Raw genomic sequence first — 24,825 nt, forward strand, 5'->3', positions numbered from 1 at the left:
TGGTGCATGCTGGCTTGCTTGGTCAGGGGTCCTGTGGCCACAGAGTTCTTGTAAAGCTCAGCCCCTTTCTCTTGACCGTCCCAAAGCCCTGCTCATGTCAGGGAGGTGACATTCCCTGTGAGGGTACTATCCCATGCTCTTGTCACTACTGGATTAGCTCTGTCCCTCCTGTCATGCAAAGACCTGGACAGTGTAGTCCATTTGGCACTGCCTGGAGTGCTGCTGAAGCCCCGGGGCTGGCTCTGGGACAGGTGGATATGTTTGCCACAACCCAAGTTCTCCCATCTGCTGTTCCTGGTTTTTCTTTTCTTTCCTGTCTCCCTCTTGGAGCAGAAAAAGTGGAGGGAGTTGGCCTCTAGCTCCCTTCTCCATCAAGAAGGTGAAGAAGCTGTAAGCACCCTGTGCAGGGTGAGGAGGAGGAGGTGTAGGGGCTGTCCTGGAGCCCCTAGGGACAGCTGGCTGCTTGCAGCCACGGAGCAGGACAGGGGCCTTGCTGGGGCACACTGCAGTGCTCCAGGGAAAAGTGGGACCTACGCCCAACCCCATCTGACGCCCAGAGCGGTGTCACCAGGCAGGTGTAGCAGGTGCTGGAGAGCTGCCCCAGGGATGCGTGGGGCTCTGCCCAAGGGGACCCCCGGCTGCCCTGTGCCACTAGCCCTGGTGCGTGGGGCTGTCTCTCCTCCGTCCCAGGAAGGCTGGGTGCCACTGACCCTGTTGGGTGCTGCTGGCTGCTGGTGGCTGTCCCTAAGCCCATCTGCCTCAGTCACCCGGGGACAGCTGGAGTTGCTGCAGCCCCTGCTGCCTTTGGGGATACCATGTCCTGCTCCAGGCTGCTCCTGTGCCGCCCACACCAGGCTGGAGAGCTCCTTCCAGCATCCCATGTGCCCAGCGCTTGTGCAGCTGCTCTGTTCCAGTAAGTCTTGCATACCCGACTCCTGCAAGTGCTGCCTTGCCTGGGTGAGGGGCTGCCCCTGCTGGAAACACCCGTGTTATCCCCAGCACTCACTGTCACTAGAGTTCCTCCTCCTGCTGCCCCGCCCAAGGCTCCAGTCTGTGGTGGGAGGGGCCCGTGGTCCCTGCGTCTCCTGTTTTGCAGGGCCTTGGAGGCGGGGCTGAGGCATCGCAATGAGAGCGTGGGTTTATGTGCTGCCCACTGTGGGCGCTGGTGGGCCCGGCTGCTTGCCCTGCTCTGGGCTGCTGCCCACCCTGTGTCCCCTGCACCTGCCTTTCAAGTGTAACTGGCCATCGATCCACTGTGACAATGTCCTCTGAGTCACATTCTTGCCTGCAGGAGTAGAGGGCAAAGGCCAAGTTCTTAGTTTTCATAAAAAACTAATTAGACTACTCCATCGAAAAAGGGTCAATAAAGCTGATCAGGGGCTGCACAGAGGGAACTGGTAAAACCCCTGCGACCTTTGCATGGAGCAAGTGAGCTGGACTGCCTCTGCCCTCTGGGAGCTGCCCACTCGGTGCTAGCTGGATCCCTGTGTCCCTGTCACGCAGTAGCACTCTGGCACAGGGCAGGTTCCTTGGGCACCTGGATTCAGTGGTGGTTCCTGCACAGCTGGCCATGGCTCCTGCACCCCACAGTGTTGTGCTCGTGCTGACTGAGCTGGCCAGAGCAGAGCAGGTGCCCCAGAGCCCAGGGCAGAGCCCCGCTGGCTCCATTCTGTAGCCAAGATGCTCCAGTGGCAGCTGTGTAGGTACGGTGTGCCAGGCTGCAGGGCGGGGTGACAGGTGCCAGTGGGATGTGGTGGTGGCTGTCACCCTGCAGTGGGCAGAAAACTGCGTGGGGTGCACTCATGGCTAAGGCCCAGCTGTGACAGGCTGGTGGATCCTCAGGGCAGAACTGCCTTGGGGCACAAGCAAGCATGAAGTGCTGGTGGGGCTGCTGCCCACCTACAGTGCCCACGCTGGAGATCGGGGCAGTGCTCCCAGCAGCAGAGAACCTCGACTGCCCTTTCACAGCCAAAACCCTCCCTTTTGTGGGGAGCATGGACATACCCCAGGGAGCACCCTACTCCCACATATCCAGGCAGCACACCCCTGCCTCTGCCCCCCATACAAACTTGCATATGCATGGGCACAGCCCGGGCTCCTTTACCCCCAAACTTTATTCATGTGGCACATTTACAGCAAGGATTGGAATAACTAGACAATGAAAATGCTGGGGTTGCATTATCGGTTGGTTTAACTGGAACACCACACACCATGCAGTCATGTACCGCCAAGTTCAGTGCCTGTATTGCCCTTCTGGCTGCCGTCACCGGCTTCGCTCCAGGCCATGCACGCACGGGCCTGGGGCTGCAGCCTCCCTGCAGGTCAGTGCCCGGACAAGGGCTCCATTCAGCAGGGCCCTGGGGCTGGGTGACACTGAGAGGACGTGCGCCCTCAGCCCACCCCACGGCTCCCCCCAACCGCCCTGGCCAGCCGGGAGCCCACCCAGCCGGAGGGGATGTGCTCGGCAACTCTCTCAGGCAACAAGCCAGCTGCTGCTGAGCGTCCGCAGGGACCTGTGAGGGGCACAGCACGTGGGGGGCTGAGCCTCAGCTCGGGAACCGAGGGAGGTTGGTGGGGAGCGCGCTCAGGGGCCTGGGGCAATCTGCAGCTCCCCTGCTCAGGTACCTGTGGGCCGGGGGCCAGCGCGCGCTGGCACGTCCACCACCGGACACGGACACGGTGCTGTGGCGGGCCTGTCCCCCATGGAGCTGGAATTGATCGGCGGGGACGGCGCAGGGCTGGGCATCCCACCCAGCCCCGCAAGAGGCACGAGCAGACGGAACGGGGACGGGACGGGGCTCCATGCGGACACTGTCACGTCCCTCCTGCCGCCCGCCCGTCCGCTGGGCCCCTGCCCCACTGAAGGGAGCCCTCCGGGGCCCTGCAGCCCGCGGTGGGGCTGCCAGGGGCTCTGCAGCGGAGAATACAGGCACTTCACCTTGAACATAAAGAGACGGATCGCGTTTGTCACATACAGGAGTCAGAGAGGGGTAAGTGTTGACTCAAAAAGGGGAAAAGGCGCTCAGGGGAGAGGTGGGGGGAGCTGGCAGGGAGGGCGAGGGGCCGTCTCGACACACTGAGCCTCCGTGAGCGCTGCCCGAGTGCAGGCACACACTGGCATCGCTGCAGCAGTCGTCGAGGCCTGAAAACATAAAACCAGAGAAGAGAAAGAAGAAGGGAAGGTGGGTACGGCCCATGCCAGGGTGGAGATGGGGGATGCTCTGGCTACAGGGCGGGAGAGGGAGGACGGGGCGGGATATGGAGGGAGGGACGGAAATCAGGAGCCAAAGAAAAAGAACAAACTACAAGTCTAAAATGTGGTGCAAGCGCCCTATGCGGCTGTCCGCTAGCATGGCATAATGTCCGGAGCAGCCCAGAGAGGGAGTCACATCAGGTCTACACAGATTTGCCTTCCCATATATACAACCTCTACTGGAGTTAACAGCTGAAATTGAGATTTTTTTGTGTCGGTTCCTCTGGCCTCGGTTGCCGGTTTTTTTTTAATGCTGGAGCCCGTCCTCCCCGCCTCGCCGGCGCCGGGCGCATGCAGCCCTTGCCTGGCTTGCCTCGGGGATCAAAAGGGTTTGGAGGTCTGCTTGAAGATGAAGCCTCTATGGGCCAGTGTCTTCATGATGTTGGCGATGTTCTTGCAGTCGTCTAAGGAGAAAGCACAGAGAGACCGGGTTAGAGGCATGATCCAAACAGGAGTTGTTGGAGCAAGCACCGAATCCCATGCTGGGCCTGTGTCCTCACCAGTCCAGGTACTCTGTCCCAAGGACCTTGCAGTGATGTGAGGTGATTGCAGAGTTCCCAGTCCCAGCACTGGCCACCTGCATCCTGGTACGACCCAGTGCTGCGCTGAGATGGATCCATGCCCAGGACCTGGAGGTTGGGGTCATCCATGTCCCCACCAGAGCCAGCCCGTGGTGCCTCCCTGTGCCCACTGACCAGAGGGTGACAAGTGGCAGGTGGCTGGGATGGCAAGCCACAGCCACTCCTGGTGCCAGGCCATGGCAGAGCAGCAAGATGGGAAGGGGGAAGGCTCTGGTGTTATTTACCTGGGACTAAACTCAGGCACTGTTTGCTAAAATAGAAGCTGGGCTTAAATTGATTCCTAGTGTCTATATTTCATGTTGAAAATTGGCTTGTAAATCCATGTTTTGATCTATGAGGGCCGTCTCCTTAAGAAAAAGCAAGAGTAAATGTGTAATTTCTCCCTTGACAGCACACAGCGCAGAGGCGATCCTTCTTCCCGCTCCCCTCCGTTTCGGGACAGCTCCACTCGTTCCGATTACCACTCTTTCTTCCTCGCCCCACGCCTTGATGTCTCCATTTCATTACCGCCCGCCCATTTATCAAGCTGTTACCGTAAGGGTGACTTTGCCCACTTGCGTGTGGCAGCAGGGCCCGGCTGACACGGGGAGAGGGTGCCCCGGGAGGGGGGCGCAGGCAAGGCCCCCCTCTCCCCGCTGCTGCTGGATGGATGTTGTGGTGGAGGGAAGGCTGCATCATTACTGATGTGTAAATGATAAAGAAGCCTCCACATCCATCTCCCAACTGTAAATCCAGGGAGTGCTTTATAATCAAGCTACAGCGATAATAATGTGAAATTAGGTCTCTCTATCAACGGGAGGAGGCCTTTTAATCACAGCTTAAAGGGTGCAAACGCTGTTTATCATAATTGAACTGTATCCGGGCTAATTGTGGCCATATTTCACTGTCTAGGAGACAGCAGGCTGCCTGCTGACAGTGCCGCGTGCCGGATTGAGGGCCCCCTGCAGCCGGGCAGCGCTGTCCTGCTGCCAGGCATCTGCCTGCAGGCATGGGGCTGCCCGGCCTCCTGGATGCTCCCTGCCAGGCCAGCAGCACTGCCCAGCCCCGCTGTGCCCAGTGACCTGCTGGCAAAGCCATCACCTGTCCCCCAACATCTGTTGGAGGTTCAGGACTTTCCCCATGCACAGGTCCCCGAGGGGCTGCCATGAGCTGCCAGGGACCCTCCTGGCTGATGGCCAGCAGTGAAAGAGGTACTGTCCCCATCAGAGCCATGTGCCTCTGGAGTGTCCCCCAAGCCCTTCTCGTGGCACCCCTTCCCCTCACTGGTGTGCCAGACAGGGGACAGCAGCTGGGCATGAGGACAGCCCAACAAAGGAGAGGTGTCCCCCAGCTCACTGGCTGGCACGGAGGCAGAGATGAGCCCATCTCTCTGTGCCTCTGTCCTCTCTGCTGCCCAAAGAGACACTGACGGCTGCATAAGGCACCTGGAGGTGACAGGTGTCCTGCCCAGCCAAGCTACAATGCCAGCTCCTGCTGCTGTCACTTGTTCCCACTCAAGTGATCCCCTCACTGTCCTTAGGATCTCCTGCTCCATCTCATCCTCCAGACAAATGAGCCCCTCGGAAAGTCCTCAACCCTTGGAGCCAGCTGCCAGTGGGATCTAACAGGGTAATGGTGGCTTGAAAGCTGGGGAAACCGAGCTAAGAGGAGTGCAACTGTCTGTGGCCAGAGTACCCCCACCCAGCCAGCCCTGGCCTGGTACCCCCAAAAAGTAACAGCAAAGCAAATCCTGGAGCTGTGGCAGGTGGGTGGCAAGTGAGCAGTCTGGATGTGAAAGCACAGCCCCAGGTGTCCCACTGCCAACCTCACAGCCTGCAGCACTGCCCCGAGCTGGAGTGGGCACTGGGGCTTGACTATTGCTCCATATTGCTGAGGGGGAACTGCACAGAGACATGGGGAGCCACCAGACTGGCAGCAAGACCCCCTGGCACCTCCTGAGACTCCCAAGCTGGTCCTTGGGGACACCCTGTGGGACTGCTGTCTGTTTCCTGCACCCCATCATCTGCCTCTCCAAAACCCCCAGGTACTGTGTTGCCAGGTGCCAGTGCTGGGAGACACCCTGAACTCTGAGCTGCCACCCTGCAAAAGCAGTGGGACCCTGTTGGGTCAGTGCCACCCACATGCCCATGGTGCCAGTGCTCTCCTTGCTGTCCCAAATGATGCCATGGCCCCTGACAGCGAGTGTGCCAAGCTCGTCATACGTCATTTAGTGAGACTCATTCCAAATCAGCGCTAAGGTAAACACGCTTATTATAATTATCCATGTAAAAAAAAATCAACAACAGGAGAACAACTTTCTAATATGCAATTACAGCCATCTATTGATTTTACAATGTAATCCGCTCCGATTGATTTAATAACACAATTATAGGCTGGCTCTCGGGATATTAGAGTGGGAGATTTTCATAAACTCCAAAGCAAAAAACTAAGCGGCTTTTAAAACAACACAGTCAGATGGCTGTTTGGGGAATTATTAACAATATGAAATCCTCTAAATCTGGCCGTCGTTACCTTCTGAAAGGAATTTCTATTACAAAAATGGCAATTGACAGCCTAAGAGAGCGCGACCGGGATTGCTCTGCTGCTTTTCAGTGCTTAATCCATCGCAAAGGTGACCATGGGGCGGGGGACAAGCGGAGTCCGAGGCTGGCAGGAGGGCACAGGCACCCCTGCCCTCACCCAGCCCAGCTCTCCCTGGGGGGGATATGGCTGTGGCAGTGCTGCCCCAGCACCCAGGCTGGCACCCACCAGCCTGTCCCATCTGGTGACCCTGCCTGGGGCCAGGGAGGCTGGCCTGTTGCAGAGTCCCCTCAACTTGATCCCCATCCCGGCAGACCTGGTGTGTCCCAGTCCCAGACACCTCCAGAGGCTCAGGGGTGCCCATGTGTGTCCCAAGGCTGAGCAGGGTGATGGGGTGAAGGTGGTCCCATGCTGACCACACAGCTCTGCACAGCTCTGCACAGGCGCGCACACGCACGCACGCCCCCACTCTCCTCCTGCTCACTCCCTCAATGTATTCCCGACTTTATGGGCACATTTTTCTTGTCAAGCTGACAGGGTTGCTAAGTGGATTTCTCCCTGATATGCGGACGGATTATCACATTACTCCAATGTCCTACACAAACATATTACTTTATATTCAATAGCCCTAATGAATATAAACTGCTTTTTCTTTTTTTTTGGGGTGGGGGGTAATCTATAGATTTTTAATGAGGGCACTATTAACTCCCTCCTCTTTAAAACAGACTTAGGTGCAGCCTCTGAGTAGAAAATCAATGGTGTTATTGTAGGAATATTGTATATTGATATTGTAATAATAAGATGCAATTGATTTAGGGGTGTTGTGCGGTGTGTGTGAAAGGGGTCAGCCTGGGGTTATCCTACCTCCTGCAAACAGAGCGGTGGCTCTGCCCTGCCTCCCTGCCCCTCACCTTGCTGCGCCACTTCCGAACATCGCCCCATGTCCCCGTGCAGTGGCCCAGGATGGCTGGGGTTGAGCTCACCCTGAGGTGCTAGGTTCCGGGGCTGGCTGCCTCTGGGACCCTCCTTTGGTCCAGGTGCCAGAGCAGTGCGGGGGAATGTGACACCCCGGCCTCCCCTCCCCTCGCCCTGGCTGGCTTAGCCCACCAGGTTTTAACCCTCCTGCCCCGTGTGTTTCAGCATTACCCACTGTGACACCACACTGCCTCGACACCCTTGTTTCAGCCCTCTCCACATCCTGCCAAGCTCTCGCTGTGGTGACAGCCAAGGACAGCGACACATGCACACGCATGGGGCAGCAGGATGCTCTCGTAGTTCAGGCTGGAGTTTGTGGCCGTTCAGCATCATTGGCTGCCTTGTCCTTGGAGGGGCACAGACATTCCCATTGCACTCCTCTGCTGGGATGGAGGCAGAAAGCCCCCAGCCCATGGCACCGGGCTGACTGCCTGGTGTGTGCCCTCCCGCCAGCCACTGCACAGCGGCACCCCTGTGAACCCAGGATGAGGTCAAGGATTCCGTCAGCAGGAGTCTGTGCTGCGGGACTGAGCTGCCAGGAGCAGCAATGCTCGCTTCAGGAGAGCATCAGCTCCACACCCAGCCCAGGCACTGGCGAGAGGGATAGGGGCCACATCCCTATGTGTGCTGCCCTGCCAGCGTTTGTCCCGCCTCTCTCTCCCACCTCCCCACAGGACCGAACCACCCAGACACCTCCACCAGGCGGGCTCAGGGGACCGAGCGCTGCTGCAACTGCCGTGCACTGGGCCGAGACGCTCCTGGAGCAAGGAGGGAGCTTTCCCATCCTAGCAGCCGCCCCGGTGGGCTGTGGGTGGTCGGGGACTGCAGGGCCCCCCCAAACTTGCTCATTTGGAGGCAACCCCACCGCACCTGTGCTATGGCCGGGAAGACGGATCACCCCCGGCCCGAGCTGAGCAGGTCCATATTTAAACTGTCCCCATGCTTTATGGGCTGTACCAGAACTGATGCTCAGGCGCCGAGGGGCCATTTGTCAATGTTCTAATGGCAGATTACTGTTAATGAATAATATCACCGCTGCCTTTGTATAACAGCTCCGTGCAAAGCGGAAACAGGGCCGCCCGGCCACTGCCGCCCAGAGCCTCCCCACCACCGCGCCGGGTGAGAGCAGGTGGCCTTGTGAGCGGCGGGAGCCGTACGGATCTCATGCAGTCTGGCACTGCTGCTGGCGTCCCCGGCAATCATGAATGGGAGCACCGGGTGCTGTGTCCCCACAGCGGGCTGTGCTGCTCCCTGTGAGCAGGAATGTGACAGGGGCAGGGAGTGACAGCATTTTCCCAGCACACAGAGCCAGGCTTTTGTGTTTCTCACCCTGTCCACACTGGAGCCAGGAGGGAGTTTGTGTCTGATCTGAATCCATCCCCACCATGACATGCTGGGCAAGGTGGCGACACCAGGATGTCTGCCATAGTGGTGACAAGGACTTGTCAGAGCCAAGAGCTCCCAGCTCCCAGGGATCCATGGGGACACCAGGGATGGTCCTGCCGAGCTGCTCCCAAATTAATGGCCTCATAATCCTGCGCATGGGGCAAGGGGCTCTGCCTGCCCCACACAGCCGGCAGGTATATTAGGTGGAGCTGACAGCGACGTGCAGAATATTAAGAATAACTTACCTCATTATCTGCAATTACGTTACTGCCACACACCTCATTTCTTCATGAAGAAAAGAAAATTAGTTTTATATTGACTTCATCCCAGCGCCTCCCTGCCTGCCCCGCCACAGAGCGCCCGCACTGGCTCTGAAGAGGGGTTGGACACAATTCATACTCATCCTCCCTCAACCTGTTGCTGTCTCTGTCCCAGGGGGACAAGATACCTGTCCCACCCCCAGCACACTGGGGTCAGTGAGACCTCCAAATCCAGTTTACCCCAGCAGGGACACTGAAGCAGGGAGGGCCCACCTCTGGCAGTTCCCAGGTCAGTAGGAAGTGCAGCAAAAGGGGACCAGTATTGATGGACCTGCTGCCTTGGGCACTTTCTTCCTCCCACCCAGGCTGGCCACTGTCACCCCATGGGAGACAGGATGCTTCCTCCCATCCTCTGCACTGGGAACCACTCTTCCCATCATGCAGCCACTGTGCTGGCCCCCTCCCAGGGCAGAGCTGGGTGGCTGGGGTCTCTGCACTGCAAGACACCTGGCTGTTGAGACACCTTCCAGCCCCACAGGCTGCTGGATAGCCTGGCACACGTGGGGAAACCAGGACAGCTGGGGCGTCCCTGCTGGAGGGAATGGGCAGCAGGGGCTGAGCTGTCTCACAACATTCCCAACAACTCCTGGAGCCCATGAGCCCAAAGGGCACCAATGTTGCTGGGGCCAAGGGTGACACAGGGTGTACAGAGACCTCAGCTTGTCCTTCAGCCTCTGTGCCTGTCCCTGCACATCCAGCATCCCCTGGCTGGCAGCCTTCCCTGAGCAAACAAAGTGAACGCTGCCATCACCCCGCTCCCGGCTGTGGCCGCTCACCGTCCGGGAGAGAAGGGGAGCGGTGTGCACAGCAATACAGGGAAAAAAGCCAATTTCATCTTTATTAGAAGGAGATTTCTCTTTTAGTAATAAGCACACTTCAAATAATTAGCGTGTTTTACGTAATAATGAAATTATGGAAATGCAGGCCACTTATTCAAACAAGTCACCATTACCATATTTTTAAATATTAGACTTAATTAGAGTTTATCACTTCAGAGAAGTACGAGGAGTGGAGATTTTTTTCCTTTGCAAAAAAAATCCTCATAAAGTGTTTATTAAGAGCGGGTAAGAAGGGGATAATGATCTGTTTGGAAATTAAGGCAATCAAACATTTAATGCTCTGCACTCCTGTAGGCAAAAGCATTCAAATGAGTCAATTATACATCCATTATCCAGGCACGATTAAACAAGGCAGGATGGGGAATTTGTCCTCCGCATCATGCGATTGTCGTGAGGACTTATGTCCACTTAAAGGCAGCTAATAAAACACTAAACTTGGGAAGAAGAGGAAAAGAGGACTGAGCCAAGGGAAGAGAAGGGAAGAGAGGCGGCAGGTCAGCAGGACTGCAGAGGGGTTGAGGGTGGGAGGTGGGTAAGGATGGAGCTGTGTCTACATCCCAGCCCTTCATAAATCAAAGTAATTAAGTTAACATGAAAATCAACTTCACCATCCCGTTAAATTACAGCATTTGCATATTAGGACTCAAATGAAGTAGGTAGCAGGCAAGGGGGCTGGGAGGGGAGGAGGAAGTGGGGGGTGGGGGGGGGGGGCATGGGAGAAGGATGGGGAGGACCGTGCACCAAAAGGGAACCATTTATTACGGTGAATAACTAATTTCAGAATTTATAGCGTTGGATTTTCGTTCCTGTGCCATTTATATTACAGAAGGAAATTAAGGGGCGGGCAGGAGGCTGGCTGGACATCTTTCTGCGTTATTGCTTGTCTGCCATTTGCAAATCATTATTAATTGTGGCCCGTGTCGCTGGTGCAGCAGGGCAGGGTGCCTGGACAGGCAGAGCAGACACACATATCTCTTCATCAGGACCCCAGCCGCTAGCCCTGGAGAGCCAATTACCCCTCCCTGATTGGTATCAGATAAGGAGGGAATTTTTACAAATTAGGGAATAAATAGAATTTCCACACGTGGAGCAGGGAGGGCTTGAGAGGCAGTAATGAAAAACGATACATCACCATCAGCCAGACAACCCTATTCATACGCCGATGCATTACACTCACTACTCATAATCCCATCGAGTGACAGACAACCGCCAAGCCGGCTGAGCCGGAGGGGAGCACATCCCGATGGTCAGTCCACTCCGGAGCACAGTCTCCAGCCACCAGCACCCTTGTCCAGGGCAGTCCAGGGAGGTCCCTGTTCCACCAGCCCCATGGCGCAGCCTCTGCCGTGACCTCAAGGGCTGCACACAGCCTGCATGGCATCGCTCACCTTGTGCAGGCAGTGGGGACAGACCTCCTGGCACAAGAACTATCCCTGCTCTGGAGCCCAGCAGGACAAGCCTCCAAACTCAGCCCCAAGTTTGGTGGTTAAAACCACCCAGCTGAATCCAAGACTCTCACCAGTCTCCCTTATCCCTGTGGGTAAAGCACATCTTCCCCAACATTATTCAGTCCAAACTGTGTCCTGAAGAAGACTGCCCCCTCCCTTGGTGGCTCATGGCAGCATCCTGCTGTTACAGGATCCCTACCTAATTTCTGAGTTGTACTTGCCTGTTTATACTCTTCAGCCCTCAATCAGCCCCCACAGCTCTCAGCTTTGCTGCTCAGCCAGCCCTGGGTACTCTACAGCACTGAAATCCCTGTGTCACCTTGTGAGCAGTGCTGGGCTCAAAAATGCCACAGGAGCAAAGGATGTGCTTCTGCATGGCTCTGCTCCATTAAGAATGGGCTCAGACTTGGATACCTCCATTTCCCTTAAGCCGCTGAGGCAGCCCCAACGCCAGCCCTTGCTCAGGGCAGACCCCAGAGCCACCAGCCGCCTGCATCCCCCACACCAGCACATCCACTTCCAGACCCTGGCAGCTCCCTGTCCTTTTCCTGGGCTGTGACAGCACTGTATGGCCCTGGGAAAACAGCAGGCATTCAACTAACAGGGCCTGGCATACAGCTGGCCTCAGAAAGAGCAAATCCTGGAAGTGCAGGGACCCTGCTGACATTCGTGAGCCCAGTTTGCTCTCTGTTCCCCAGCGCCAGAGCCATGTGCCTCCACGCCTGTAATTAGCTCTCCCTTATGACAAGCACGTCACTAAACAAAATGCTCGGCAGATCAATCTCGCCTGTAAGTCACGCAGCCTTTAATTTATTCAGCATACAATGTCGCTCCACTGCTGGCTTCCTGTAATTTATACCGTACACTGTCGTGTATTATTTAACTCATCTGAGTGTTTTACAGCTCCCCTCAAAATCGCCATGCAAAATAAAGTCACTGTGGGGCACCAGCAAGGTGCAGGGAGGATGCAAACTGCCCTCTTGCTGATATGGGACCCCTGGCCTGGCTCAGGGACAAGGTCGTAGTGTCAATTTGCTGCAGAAATTGGTAGCTCAAGACCCTCCTTGTGGGTGGGAATGAGAATGGAAGGTGGATCCCCACAGGAGCCCAGTAAACTGCAGGCTCCAATGCTGGTGCTTCCTTAGAGGAGGAAAGGATGATGGCAGGGGGGAGAGGGCAGCAGGACTCTTGTCAGGCCCTGACAGCAGGAGAGCGGTCCTGCCCCAAAACTGGGGTAAGGACTGGGGTTAGACTCGGCTGAGAGGCGGCCAGTAGCTGGGGCAGCTGCTCTGAGCAGCTCATCAAGAGCTTGTCTTTGGCCGTGCAGCTGAATGGAAACAGTCAGTGATGTAGAGCTGGATATCCTCCGCAGGGAAGGTTAAAACCTCTGTTCAGTGTAAAGTTGCCATATCTAAGCACTTATGATCATGATATTTATGGCTAGTTTATTCCAGGCTGTTAAAGGCAGCAGTAGTTATCCACAGATAAAAGGAATTCGACTCCCTTGACACCTTTTCTCCCTGCAGTGAAGGCATGCCTGGCCGGAGCCGGGTGCTTGTGGTGTTGTAACTCATCCAATGGTCCCTGCCAGAGGCAGCACGGGGGCCAGACATGCAGATACTTGGCATGGCAGGGATGGTGACTCTGTTTCTCCTGTGTGGGAGTTGTGGGCAGAGACATGGCAGATGCTGACTCCCTGCCCCTGACAGATGCTGCTGGGGCCAGATGGTCCCCAGGCTGCAGGGAGCCAATTTGGTTTGACCTCTACCACTGCTGTTGGCTCTGCTCCACATCCAGCTCCTGACACCCCGTCCCACCACTGGGATTGGGACCCTAATTAGGGAGAAATTTCAAGGTAGAGATGAGTGAGTTTATAAAGCTGAGTTTCTCTGTCTGAGTGACATGAGATGTCAGAGAAAAGGAAATAAAAGGTAAGAATGCAATTCCAGTGCTGCCAAGAGTGTGTTGCAAGTCCTAATGGAAAGTTCTCCTGCACTTTAAAGCTTGGTCAGATGGCCTAGTTATTGCTTTAAAAGGACTAAGAATCAAACTGCGACGCTGCACTCGAAGCCTTCAAATAAAGCGAGCTGTGTTTCTGCAAGTCCGGCGAGGCAGAGGCAGGCGATTACACAGAGGAGGGCAGGTCTCTCTATCTTGGAGGGAGACCTACCTATTTTTAAACATTAGCTCTAAATCAGCATCTCACTTCTTTGTCTAACCCAAACCCTCTCTCGCCTTCTGGAGGAAAGATCAAACGCCAGCCCTGCTGCCATTGTTTCTCTCCCAGCGAGATGGATGCGGGACTGTAATCTTCCCACAAAGCTGCACGCTTCAAAGGTATCAAAAGTGCTTATTAAAAGTCCTCGGAAAGTAATTTAATAACATCCCAAAAGACTGGAAAAATCAGCGCTGGCAGCTCAAAATATAACCTGGCAAGGGAGATGGGCCCCTGTTCAACATGACAGGCTGTGGGCAGCTGCACACAGGGCCAGGGTGCTTGGGCACACAGAGCTGCTATCTCCCCGCGCTGTGACTGCTCTGGTGCTGTCTGGTCTCCTGTCAGGGACACAGCCAGGTGAGCCAAAGTGTGGGGGACTCTGTGGGGCCACATGGGACTGTGTCCCCACCAAGGGCTTTGCTGGGCCAGAGGTGTCCTCATGTGGTGTGGACAGAGTGCATCTGTCTGCCCCGGCTCTGTTCCCCTTGTTGAGCTGGAGAGCCCTGCACCATCCCAGAGGCAGGATTTCAGGCTTGCCCCTGGAACATAAAAAGCACTGTGTGGCTTTTCCAGCCATCTCAGCAGCTGCTGGAGCAGCAGCTTTGTGCAAGGCTTGCCCAGACTGCCGGGCTGGAGAGAGCCACCTGCAAAGGGGATGTCAGCCACCTGTGTGATGGTCCTTACCTGGCACAGATGGGGATGTCAGCCAGACCTGCAAAGCCACGTAAGAGAGCCATGTGCTGTGTGAGACAGACCTGCACATCTCCACAGGGGTGGGCGGCACACGTGCCTTCCCACGAGCGCTTAAGCGCAGCAGGCACGTGCTCACAGCTGCAGCAGCATGAGGGCTGTGCTCCCTTGTATCCCCCCGAGCTGGTCCCTGCTCCCAACCTCACGGGAGGCAACTCATGGGACCCTAGGGCTGAATGGTGCAGGCTCCCGTGGAAAGGGGCAGGGGACGGAAATTAACGCTCCAGCCTCCGTCTCATCCTGCCCATTAGCGGGGCTGTTTTACTCCGGATCATTAAATATGTATATCTTATTACACGCCTTGTTACAGTATTGAGCTCTATTGACTGATAATAAATTCCAAGCATCATCCTGGTCATAAATTTATCTGGAGATGATGAAGACTCAATAATCTAGTCATGCAGATAATATGATAGGGCCTTAAAAAAGATCATTACATTATATGCCAAAATTAAAAGTGAAATACACTTTATTAACACTGTTTCCACACTTGGGGCCATTACTTGTTATATCCCCTCTTGCCCTCCCACCCACCTGCATACCGTCCCTCGGGTCAGCCAGAGAAGGCAAGACAAGGCAGAGCTGCCACAGCTCTACCCTAGCAGGAACCTCGCAGAAGGGTACAGGAGGGTGGCAGATGGCACAGATGGGACTTCCCAGCTTAACTCCAAAGATGCTGGGCCCTGCCTGGTACAGCATTGCTGCCCTGCCCATTGGGCCGTGGCTCCTGAGCATCTCCAGGTATTTCAACAAACTCCCACCTGATAGGGCCTGCAGGCCCTGGCTGCAGTCAGTGGGACAAAGGACAGCCTTGTGTCCCACATTTAGAAGGAAAGGAACAACTTTCTGCAGCTCCTGAGAAAGCTGCCCACCAACTGGGGTTAACCCAACAGCTCCCACCTGACAGCTTCTTTCCCACAGGCTCGGGCAAGCTGCAGTGCCAAGACAGGAGTCCCCACTCATGCCTGGCCGTGCTGCAGTGTGGCAGACAGATGTGGAGCAGAAATGGGATGTGGGTGCAGTGGGTGACCTCTCTGAGAGAGGAGGGTGCTCGGCAGGCTCCCAGCACCCCAGTGCCAGTCTCATCACCAGTCCCTTGGTGAGATGGTAAGGGCTGGGCAGCTCCCGAACAACGGCCCCCGGGGCCTGGGGCTTGGCCCCCTCCTTCCGCTGGGCCCTCCAAAGACATTCCTCTCCTTTAATAAGAAGGTCACAGCCACTTAAACTCCTCTGATGAGGGCAGGTGGCTCGTGCCCTCCTGCCTGGCAGGGCCGGCCTGGCCACGTTCCCCCCTGCAGATCAATGGCACACAGCGAGTTTAAAGCATCCCCACCGCAGCCCCCCTTCCTTCGGCCACCTTCCTCTCCAGACACGCAAGGTGACAAGCGCTGGGGGCCCACGGATCAATGCTGCGACACGGATCGGCTGCCGGGAAAAACCAATTGCAGATCAGATGGAAACCGACTTCTTCTTGTATCTGCCCGGCTCTCTCAGGGATAGATTGGCTGGAGAAATCCGATGGTGAGAAGAGACAAAGGGGGAGGCGATGGGGAGAGGAGGAAAGGGCTGATAATGCTCCTGCCGCGGCTCTAATCTGTGACAGCCCGAGGATTTGCTGAAAACCATTATCACACTGCTCTCCCTTCTCTTGTCCCTGATAAAGCCCCGGCTAATCTGTTTGTTGCAGGTATTGAACAATGCATTTAGCGAAATAAGGGGTGTGTGTGCCCGCCGAGCACATTTTTTTCCCCCTGCACCTCCGGCTTCACCGGGAGGCGACGGGGGAGCAGGGAGGGCAGGGATGGTTTCGGGTGCAGACTTGGTGTGGACAGCGGGCTGAGGTGCCATTCCTGGCACACGGAAACATCTCTGCTGAATGCCCTTAGCGAGTTTTGGAAGCGTTTCTCTAGGCAGTGTGTTCCACCTTTATAACGCAGTCGCGGAGAGCGATGAGCGAAGCCCTGGCGATGCTGCAGTGCCGTGACAATCCCAGCGGGAATTCCACCGCAGCCCACCGCAGGCCCAGCCGCACTCCCACGGGGCAGAGCAGCTGAGATGGGGGGACACAGGGAGTCTGTGCCCCGGGAACAGCTCCCGGGCCACTCATCTGCTGGAGTTTGGCTCGGCTAGTGCCTGCCTGTCCCAGTGCTGACCTCGTCCCTCCCCTTTGTGAGAAGCGCTTTCTCCGGGGAGGAGAGATAATTCAGTGGCTGTGAAAGCCCAGACCCGGGGCTCCCGCAGCCGCCTGTTACAAACAGTCCTAGTGGAACATTAATTATAGTAATTTAGCCGTGGAACACTAACTGCAGCCAGTGCAATAGCATTCAGTACATTAGTGGCTATAACCCACTCCTTAAAAAAGACATTTGGCTACTGACAGCTGATAAAATGAGTTGTGAAGCATAACCAAAGGGAAAAAAAAATAACCAGAAGTGTGCTGGGAGCGAGCTGTGGGGTGGGAGGGCGGGGGGCAGCACCCCACAGGGTGCTGGGGGGCACAGGAGGTGCAGGCGGAGGGGCAGGAGGTGTCGGGGGCTGCAACACGCACCCTCCTGCCCGGCACATGGCCCACGGGCCAGCGGGCTCCCCGTGCCCCGGGCAGAGGAGGCGAGGCGGGGGCACGGCTACGACTCGGCAGTATGTCAAACAGAAGGACATTTCCTTCTATCTCCCAGCCGCCGCCCCAGGGCACAATCCACCTACATTCAATCTTTACTCCACTACACATGTTTCCTTTCCAGCCTCGGATTATTTTTTATCATCAAATTACTGCGGTGATAAGATGGAGTAGATGTGATAGCGAGCAGAGCGTCTGTCCTCCCCTCTTCCCCCCGCCTCCCACAGCATCCCTCCTTCCTCCACCACCCCCAGCCTCCTGCCCTGAGCAGGCAGGGTGGTATCCAAATGTCAGGTGGTGAGGAGAGACCCCCTGTGCAGCCGGATGTGCTGGCTGGGACCAACCCGTGGCTGACGGCGAGTGCCTGGGTGCAGGCAGGCTGCAGGTGGCCATCAAGCTGTCTGGGAAAACTTGCAGGTGCCCTGTCATGGTGTGGGACCCCGCCAGCAGCCAGAGCCCAGCATCCGCTCCCCACTGCTCTGCCGCAGCACCCTGGCTCCCTCATGGCACCCAGTGCCCCTGCCCAGCACCAGAGGTGTGACAGCACAGTGACACCGGTGAGGCAGCAGGGACACAGGGAGCCCTGGTGCAGGGGTGGCCAGGAAAATTACAGCCATGCTGTTACCAGCCCGAGAAGCGCTGCGAGGCCCTGCTGTGATGAATCCTCCCCTTCTCCTTGTTTACTCCAGTCTGCAACAAATGAGTCCCTGTCCATCCAGGGATAGCTCATCTGCAGGAATGCTCTTTCAGACCTCTCCCTCTAATCCCTATTAATTTAAATAATGCTTGCCCACTCTTCTCAAACTATTTATTATTTATCAGGTTTGTTTATTTGTAGCTAACAGGTAGCGCTCAGCATGCGTCCCCGGCACAGGGACAGGGGCCGTTCATCACACTGGCTCCCCCGCCATCCACCATCCGTCAATTACTCCTGCTTCCTTTAATTAGTAATGAGGACTAATATCTCTGCCTGGGATGGTGGCTGAAGCGGAACTTCCCTCCGGTGGCATCCGAGCAGCACAAGGGAGGGAATGAAAAATAAATAACTGCGCCAGGCTGTGGCTGCTGCTCCCAAATGAGTAGGGGTGCTTGCCAGACCCACACACCCCTTCCCAGGGAGGATCTGGTTCCCTGTACACCAGAGGCTCCTACCCAGCAGGGCAGGGGAGGTGATGCCTGCCAGGTGCCAATCCATGGGTGCCCTTTCCCACACAGCAGGGCCATCCCAAACCACGAGGGATCCCCTGCCGAGTCCCAGCTGTTGAACTCTGCAGGGGTATTGGCAAGGGGAAGCCTAAATTAAATGCCCATTAGAGCCTCTGGCCTCGTCTGGCAAGCCCGGGGAGCTCTGTATCAGAACATGCCATCCAGAGGCAGCCTAATAGCGAAGGCAGCACATGATATAAATGGAGCCCCTTTGATTTATTGACTGGGAGAAGTTTTTACACGATAGCCCATTAAGACGGACGGCTCTGTTTACAGCCAGGCCATCTAGCTATAGGGACCCTGCACTGGATGGTGTGTTTTGCTATTGCTCTTCAGGCAGACATCTCATTAAGGGGAACAGCATATGGAGCTCTTTGGATCTATACTTCACAAGTCCTGAGGGAGGCTTTTACCATTTTTAATAAGCGGGCAAGGTTAGCAAACCTGCAACGCAGTGACCTCCCCTCCCTGTGCGATGGATCTCCCTGAAACGCAGAGAGCCGGACTCACCGGGTGCATGCGGGACTCCATAAATCACCTCCCTGCTGCCGGCCAGGGAAGGGGGGATGGCAGTGGGGGTATGGAGAAGGCAACATCACAGCCAAAACAGGATGACAGCCATGCATGGCTCAGCCAAACACAGTGGGGGCTGGCAGCTTGGTGGGCAGTGGTGTGGAGTGTGCCCCTGACCATCATGCTGGTCAGGTGATGGGCATCATGTTGGGTGACTCAGCTGGCAAAGGTGCTTTAAGGAGAGAGCGTTAACACGTTAGCCCACAGTGAAGGAAACAAAACCCCCAGCTGGATGTTGAGGGGGGATTATTCCATATTCAGTAACACGGCTGTTTAGGAGAACAAGTAATCTCTGACAAAGACCTCCGGCTCTTCTCCGATCTGATAAAGCCTTGCAGCCTACAGGCAAGCTGGCCCCTGCAGGGACTGCCATGGATGAATGCTGTGGGCTGGAGCTGCTAAGGCAGGAGGAGAATCAGGAAGGCAGGCACACGGGGCGAGCCACCATGGGATATGGTGGACATGCTGCAAACAGCTCACCCAGAACACTTTTCCAAAGCAGAAGGGCTTGTGCAAGGTTTGGGTGTTACTGGTCAGGCACCTCTTACACCTCCAGGGACAGCAGCACAGACACACGGCCTCGAGGCAGTGGTAACACAAGCTAATGGGCAGAGCTCCCACCATATCCTCCTGGCCTGGGTACACAGCTGTGTGCCCTCTCACTCCCCAACAACAGCTATCTGGCTCTTGCCCATCAAACCCGTTTTCCACTCTTGCAGTACCAGCTAAGCACTCTAATCATCACCAATCACACTGGCATTTAATTTAGACATCTAAAATTCACACCATGGAAAAACCATCAGAAAAGTAGGGAACTGAGAATGTGATTGTTCCCTTTTGAGAAGTCTGCTTAACTCTGTCTGGTAAAGAGGGAAGGCAAAGGACAAACAGACAGACATGGTGGCATATTTGGGCTGCTTTCCAGCAATTCTCTCACAAACAGTCTGAGCATCTTTGAAATGAAATTTTGTAGGCGATTAGCTCACAATGTGAACTTAATTGCTTTTGGTATTTAAAAAAACCCATTAAATTAAACGGCCGAGATATTGAGGCTTAAGCAATGGCTGCTTCTAACGCACAGTAACTACCAGCCTCATTATGGGGATGCTGCCACATCCAGCAGCAGAATGCACAGACCCATGCGACATGACCGGCTCCAGATCGAACACTCCCTCCCTGCTCACACTCCGTGGGTGAGAGGATCTTCAACAGCAGTGAGAGGATGGCTCAGAGCAAGGCTGGCATGGAGCAGCAGTGTGCCAAGCTCCTGGTTCACCAAACCATCCTTGCTGGACAAGACAAGCTAGACCAGGGTGTCTGGAAGCCAAGCGAATATTGGGCTCCTTCAGCTTGACAAGAGGAGCAGCTGGAGTGGCACACTGCCACACTGAAGGACATCTGAGACCTGCTCTTCTAGGACATGAAAGTCATCTCCACCAATCTGCTTTGATTCCCATTCCTTGGGGATCCCACAGCCCTTGCCCCACTCACACTCGGAGTGTGGTGGGTGCACAGCTCCCATGGGTGACCATGAAGTGATGGGAGCTTGGTTGGTACCGTTTATCCCCACAGACAGCCCCAAAGCTGGTACCTTGCACCTCTTTATGATAGCGGTGTGCAAAGAAACTCTCCTTCACCACAGGGCTGCCAGCACTGCTCTGCTTTGCATTTAGTGCCACAATACAGCAGTGCTTTCACCTTACTTCACTTGTTTGTTTAAATTATTTACACTCCTTAGATGCAAGATTGCTCTCCAAAAGGAGCATTCTTTTGGCTGCTGCAGCTTTAAAATGACTTGCATCCATCACTCAATCGCTTTCAGGTCAAACACACGCTCCCGACTTAATGACCACATTTCCACAGCAACAAATCTGTCACCGCTGTTTGTTTAAAGCCAACAATCTGTAGGAGCACTGTGTGCAAGGATTGAATTAACTCAGCATCCGAATGACTGTGGTGCCAGATCATTCAAATTGCACCTTTCCTGAGATTTCCAGCAATGTTAATTAATGTTCCTTGGGTGATGTGCAACATGCTGCAGTGCACAGGGTTGTTGGAGAGAGCAAAGCCCAATCCCTGTAGGCCTAGAGACATGGGAGTTGTGTTCCTGGCTGCCCTGGCCCCAGGGGCACATGGGGGATGTGTGTTGGGAACAAGGAGGGGCTGGTGGCTTCCCCTTGCTCTGATGTGACCTACCCTGATTTTCCCCAAAGTTTAGTGATTCAGCTGAGACATTCCATGCTGGATGTTTGACTCACACTGAATTCTTTTCCCAAGAAATTCCAGCCCAAACCATTAATACATTGCCATCAACAAGAATGACAAGAATGTCACTATTTCCCTTAAATTCCAGTTACTTGCCAGTGCAAGGTTTTTTCGTATGTGCCCAGATGTTTCGGAACAAAGCCTTGAAGTCTTGTTGGGAAGGTGATTTTGGGAATCCGGAATGTTTTGGATTTCCCATCAGAATCAAGCCAACTTCGGGCAAAGACAGCTGCGTGTGGCCCTGGGCAGCTGCACGTGCAGTGACACCCATCCCAGCGCACCCATCCGGCCCCCTGCTCCCAGCTGCTGCAACCCCCCTGGCACCCACTCTAGACACCTGTGTGGGAAGTGGGGACCCAGCTCTCCGGGTGCTCGACGACTTCCCCAGGAAGCGTGAGAGAGGAAACTGCTTCATTGAAACACTTGCACCGGCAAGAGCTGAGTCAAGGGACAGACAAGCAGGAGGAAACAGTGACAGGGAGTTAGTGGGGCTGGTGGCGGGAGCAGCTGAGATGATACCAGGACATGGGGGAAGGGACTGGGACAAGGAAACAAGGACAAAGAGCTGGGACGTGGACGGAGAGGCAGACTGAGCTTGGCAAGATGTGCAGAGAAGGAAGGAGGGAGTGGGATTCAATCCAACACCAAACCACCTAGATCTCCTGCTACCATCCACAGCCTCCAGCTACTCCAGCCCTTGCCTGCTAGCAAGTCCTTGGCACAAAATCCCCATCCCAAGTCCCTGGCCATGCTCCCTGCTTTGTCTGGGGCATTCACATCTCCATGGAGCAGAACTGGAGCCCAACTGGGGTCCTAACTTGGAGAGCAGGAGCCCTCCCCCAGCCTCACCCCGGCTTGCTGCAGTTAATTGGGCCACTGCTCTAATCTCTACCTGCCATTGATTTAAATTCAGCTCCAATTTTCTTCTTTGACCATCTCTCCTCCAGACCCTGCTCACAAACAGAACACAAATCCTCAAACATTCTCTTCATTTTTCCCTGCAATATTTCAGCATGCCCCACAGTCCCAGGGTAGGGAAGGCGATGACTGGTGCCTGTTTGAGCCTAGATACTCATGCACAGGGATGGACACATAGCTGCCTGCAAAGACCTTCTCCAGGGCATGCTCACCCCAGCTCCAGGATGGAAATGGAAGTGGTGATGCTCTGATACCATCCAAATGGCAAAAGAAAAGCATGGTAAGAGGACTTCCACATGGTTTCCTCCAGGACAGATGCCTTTTTTCTTGGAGGCTGTGAATCCAAGGAGGGCTCCTGACTGTGCCCAGGTCTCAGCTGCTGGTTTTACATCCAGCACCCATTGCACTGGAGGGATCTTCTGCTCACCTGAAAACTGACGCCTCTGTGCTGAGCCCCAGCCTTCTGTGGGCTGGGATGCTCCAAAGGCAAGTATAAGGAGATGAGCCAGCCATCAGCTAGGAGAAGACCTCTCTTTTGCTGTGTCTCTGGGGCTATGGATCAGGCACAGAGACCAGGAGCACCTGCTCCCAGCTCCCTTATGCCCCTGGTACTCTGTGCCATGACCCGGAAGGGGAGCCAGCCACTCGGAAGCAGTTAAATCATATTACAGTGTGCTGGTGCAGACAAGAAGGGGAGGTGAGGGTCCAAGACAGTGCCTTGGCGATGTCCCTCACAGAGAGACACTGCCAGCACCATAAGGAATGGAGGAGGACCTGCCAGGGGGGTTCAGGATGGGAAAAGCATCATCCCTTAATGCCCACACCTTCCTGGCCCCAAAGTGGGTGGAAAACCTCTGCCACAGCTCCTTTCTCAAGAAATCCTGCATGCCAAATTTCAGCCCTCCTGGGGTCCTTCTTTTCCTGGCAACAATTCACTATGTAAAGAGGCTGGATATTTATAATTATGCTCAAAGTGGCCACTTTGAAAATCTATATGTCTCTAGGCTCCCTGTACATCATAATGTCAAGTCTGTGAATGGAGGCATCCATCAGAGGCCTCACATCACAGACCTCGGAGCTGTGATAAACACTTGGGAAATGCTCGCTGAACCCCGTGTCCCACTGCTGCCTTCTGGGCAAGAGACCTGGTCTTTGGGGAGTGCCTCCATGGTGACTCCTTCCAGAGGGATGCCACCGGGTGTTCCTGAGTCACTGCTCCCAGATGGGGATGGGAGCAAGGTCTGAGTTCCTCTAACCCAAAGCCTTTCCTTCTGACCCTTGCTGTCCTCCAGGAAGGGGGCTTTCCTTCAGGTGGGACCATCCAAGCCTTCACCCCATTTCCACGCTGTGGGCACACTATCTGCCAAAAAGCAGCTTCCAACTCTCTGTATCTGGGAAAGCCTCAGTACTGGGAGGGTGGTGAGCTACAGGGATAAGATACACTCTTCAAATGCCAGCTCCACTCTTGGTCATCAGATCCCCACCCCTTGGCCCCATCAACCCCAGGATGTCCTGGGCCCGACTGAGAAAGACTAGGTCAGTGACAAAGGCAGGGCTCAGCCCCCATTCCCAGCAGGGAAAATGATATAGGGAGCTGAGCTCTCTTCTCCAGTACAGCAAGCATTAGAGTTGACCCTGATGTCACACTCCAGCCTGCTGCTCCACCATGCCTGCAGCTGGTGGCTCCACCATCCCCCAATGTGGGGACAAAGTCCCCTCTTTGAGCCACCTTCTTGAGAAGTGGGGCCGGTGCCCCGCCAGCGAGATGCCCGCTGGAGAACAGGAATGCCCCTCTCTGCTGACAGTGTGGCAAGAGGACGCACAGTCTTTGCTGACGCTTTGCCCAGGCTGTTCTTAAAAATTTATTACTCTGTTGCAACATGAAAAATAAGACAGAGAAGTAATCATTAGTATAACTATAACTCCCCGTGCAATAGTCCCACTTGTAAATTGAGATTTATGATTGCAGCTGCCGATATTTTAGAGGCTGGAGCAGGCAGCGGTGGCAGCACAGCCCAGCTACGCGCTGCCCCGCCGCAGTTACAGTTTATCACAATCTGCAGAGATTATTGCAATGAATAATACACAACAGGCTGGCAGTGAAGAACTATTCCCGATCAAATGCTTCTGTAAACAACTGAATAAATAATATTGCTCAGCCCCTCTTTAGAGCCCTCGGAGGCCCAGGGAAATCTCTCATTACTCAGCAAGAGAGGCAGCGGGGGGCTTGGAGATGCCGTGAGGAAGGGATGCAGTGACTCCGGGCAGGCACTGGACATCCCAGGTATGAGCACTTGTCAAGCAGACAAATCACCCTCTCATTTTCTGGCAGAAAAGGAGGCTGAGACACTGAAAAGACCTACTCATGGTTCCACGGTTCCACGTGCAGCCATAAGCAACTTGCTTGGACAGACAAACGTGCAAGCTCAGAGAGGTATTGCTGTCCTCTCTTCTGCTTTTGTTCACTTCTGATATTGAGTTGGCAGCAGGTAAAGAGCAGGTTGTGGGGCAGCCTGGCCCGCAGGCAGCCGAACCCTGCAGGGATGGGACATTTGGGGCCGAGCCCACTGGCAGCGGGGCTCATGCGCTCCCTGAAATGTCACTAAGTAATGCAGTGTGATCAGGGTTGTGTGCCAACAGCTGCAGAAAGGGCATTTCTCACACAGCTTGAAAGGATAAAGTTCAGCTCCACGATGCCCCAGGTTCCTCCACTACAGCGAGCTCTGGCTCGGCTGCCACACTGTGCTGCTACTGGTATCAGGTCTGCAGAAACACTGACCCACAGGGGGAGCAGGGAGAACTCATCCCTTCCCTGGCAACCATCATGCAGGGGTGCTTTATTTACCCTCTGAATGTCTACACTCAAAATACAGTCAGCACAGGAGGAGCTAACGAAGAGCTGAAATCCTCCTTGTGCTATAAACCAGCCCTGCAGCAGCTCTCCAATGTTTCAGAT

The 24,825-nt window shown here is 55.2% G+C and overlaps 1 protein-coding gene across 2 annotated transcripts in view; it reads right to left on the reverse strand.

The window, feature by feature from the left end:
* Positions 1–2,096: 2,096 nt before the first annotated feature.
* ERI3 (ERI1 exoribonuclease family member 3) overlaps positions 2,097–24,825 on the reverse strand; it is a 130,500-nt gene continuing 107,771 nt past the window's right edge. For both annotated transcript variants that reach the window (XM_048313661.1, XM_048313663.1), the window contains exon 8: positions 2,097–3,657. In XM_048313661.1, the coding sequence (XP_048169618.1) occupies positions 3,575–3,657 (83 nt within the window). In that variant the 3' untranslated portion in view covers positions 2,097–3,574. The remainder of the gene's footprint in view (positions 3,658–24,825) is intronic.

This window comes from Corvus hawaiiensis, chromosome 9 (assembly GCF_020740725.1).
Source record: "Corvus hawaiiensis isolate bCorHaw1 chromosome 9, bCorHaw1.pri.cur, whole genome shotgun sequence".
Lineage (NCBI taxonomy): Eukaryota > Metazoa > Chordata > Aves > Passeriformes > Corvidae > Corvus > Corvus hawaiiensis.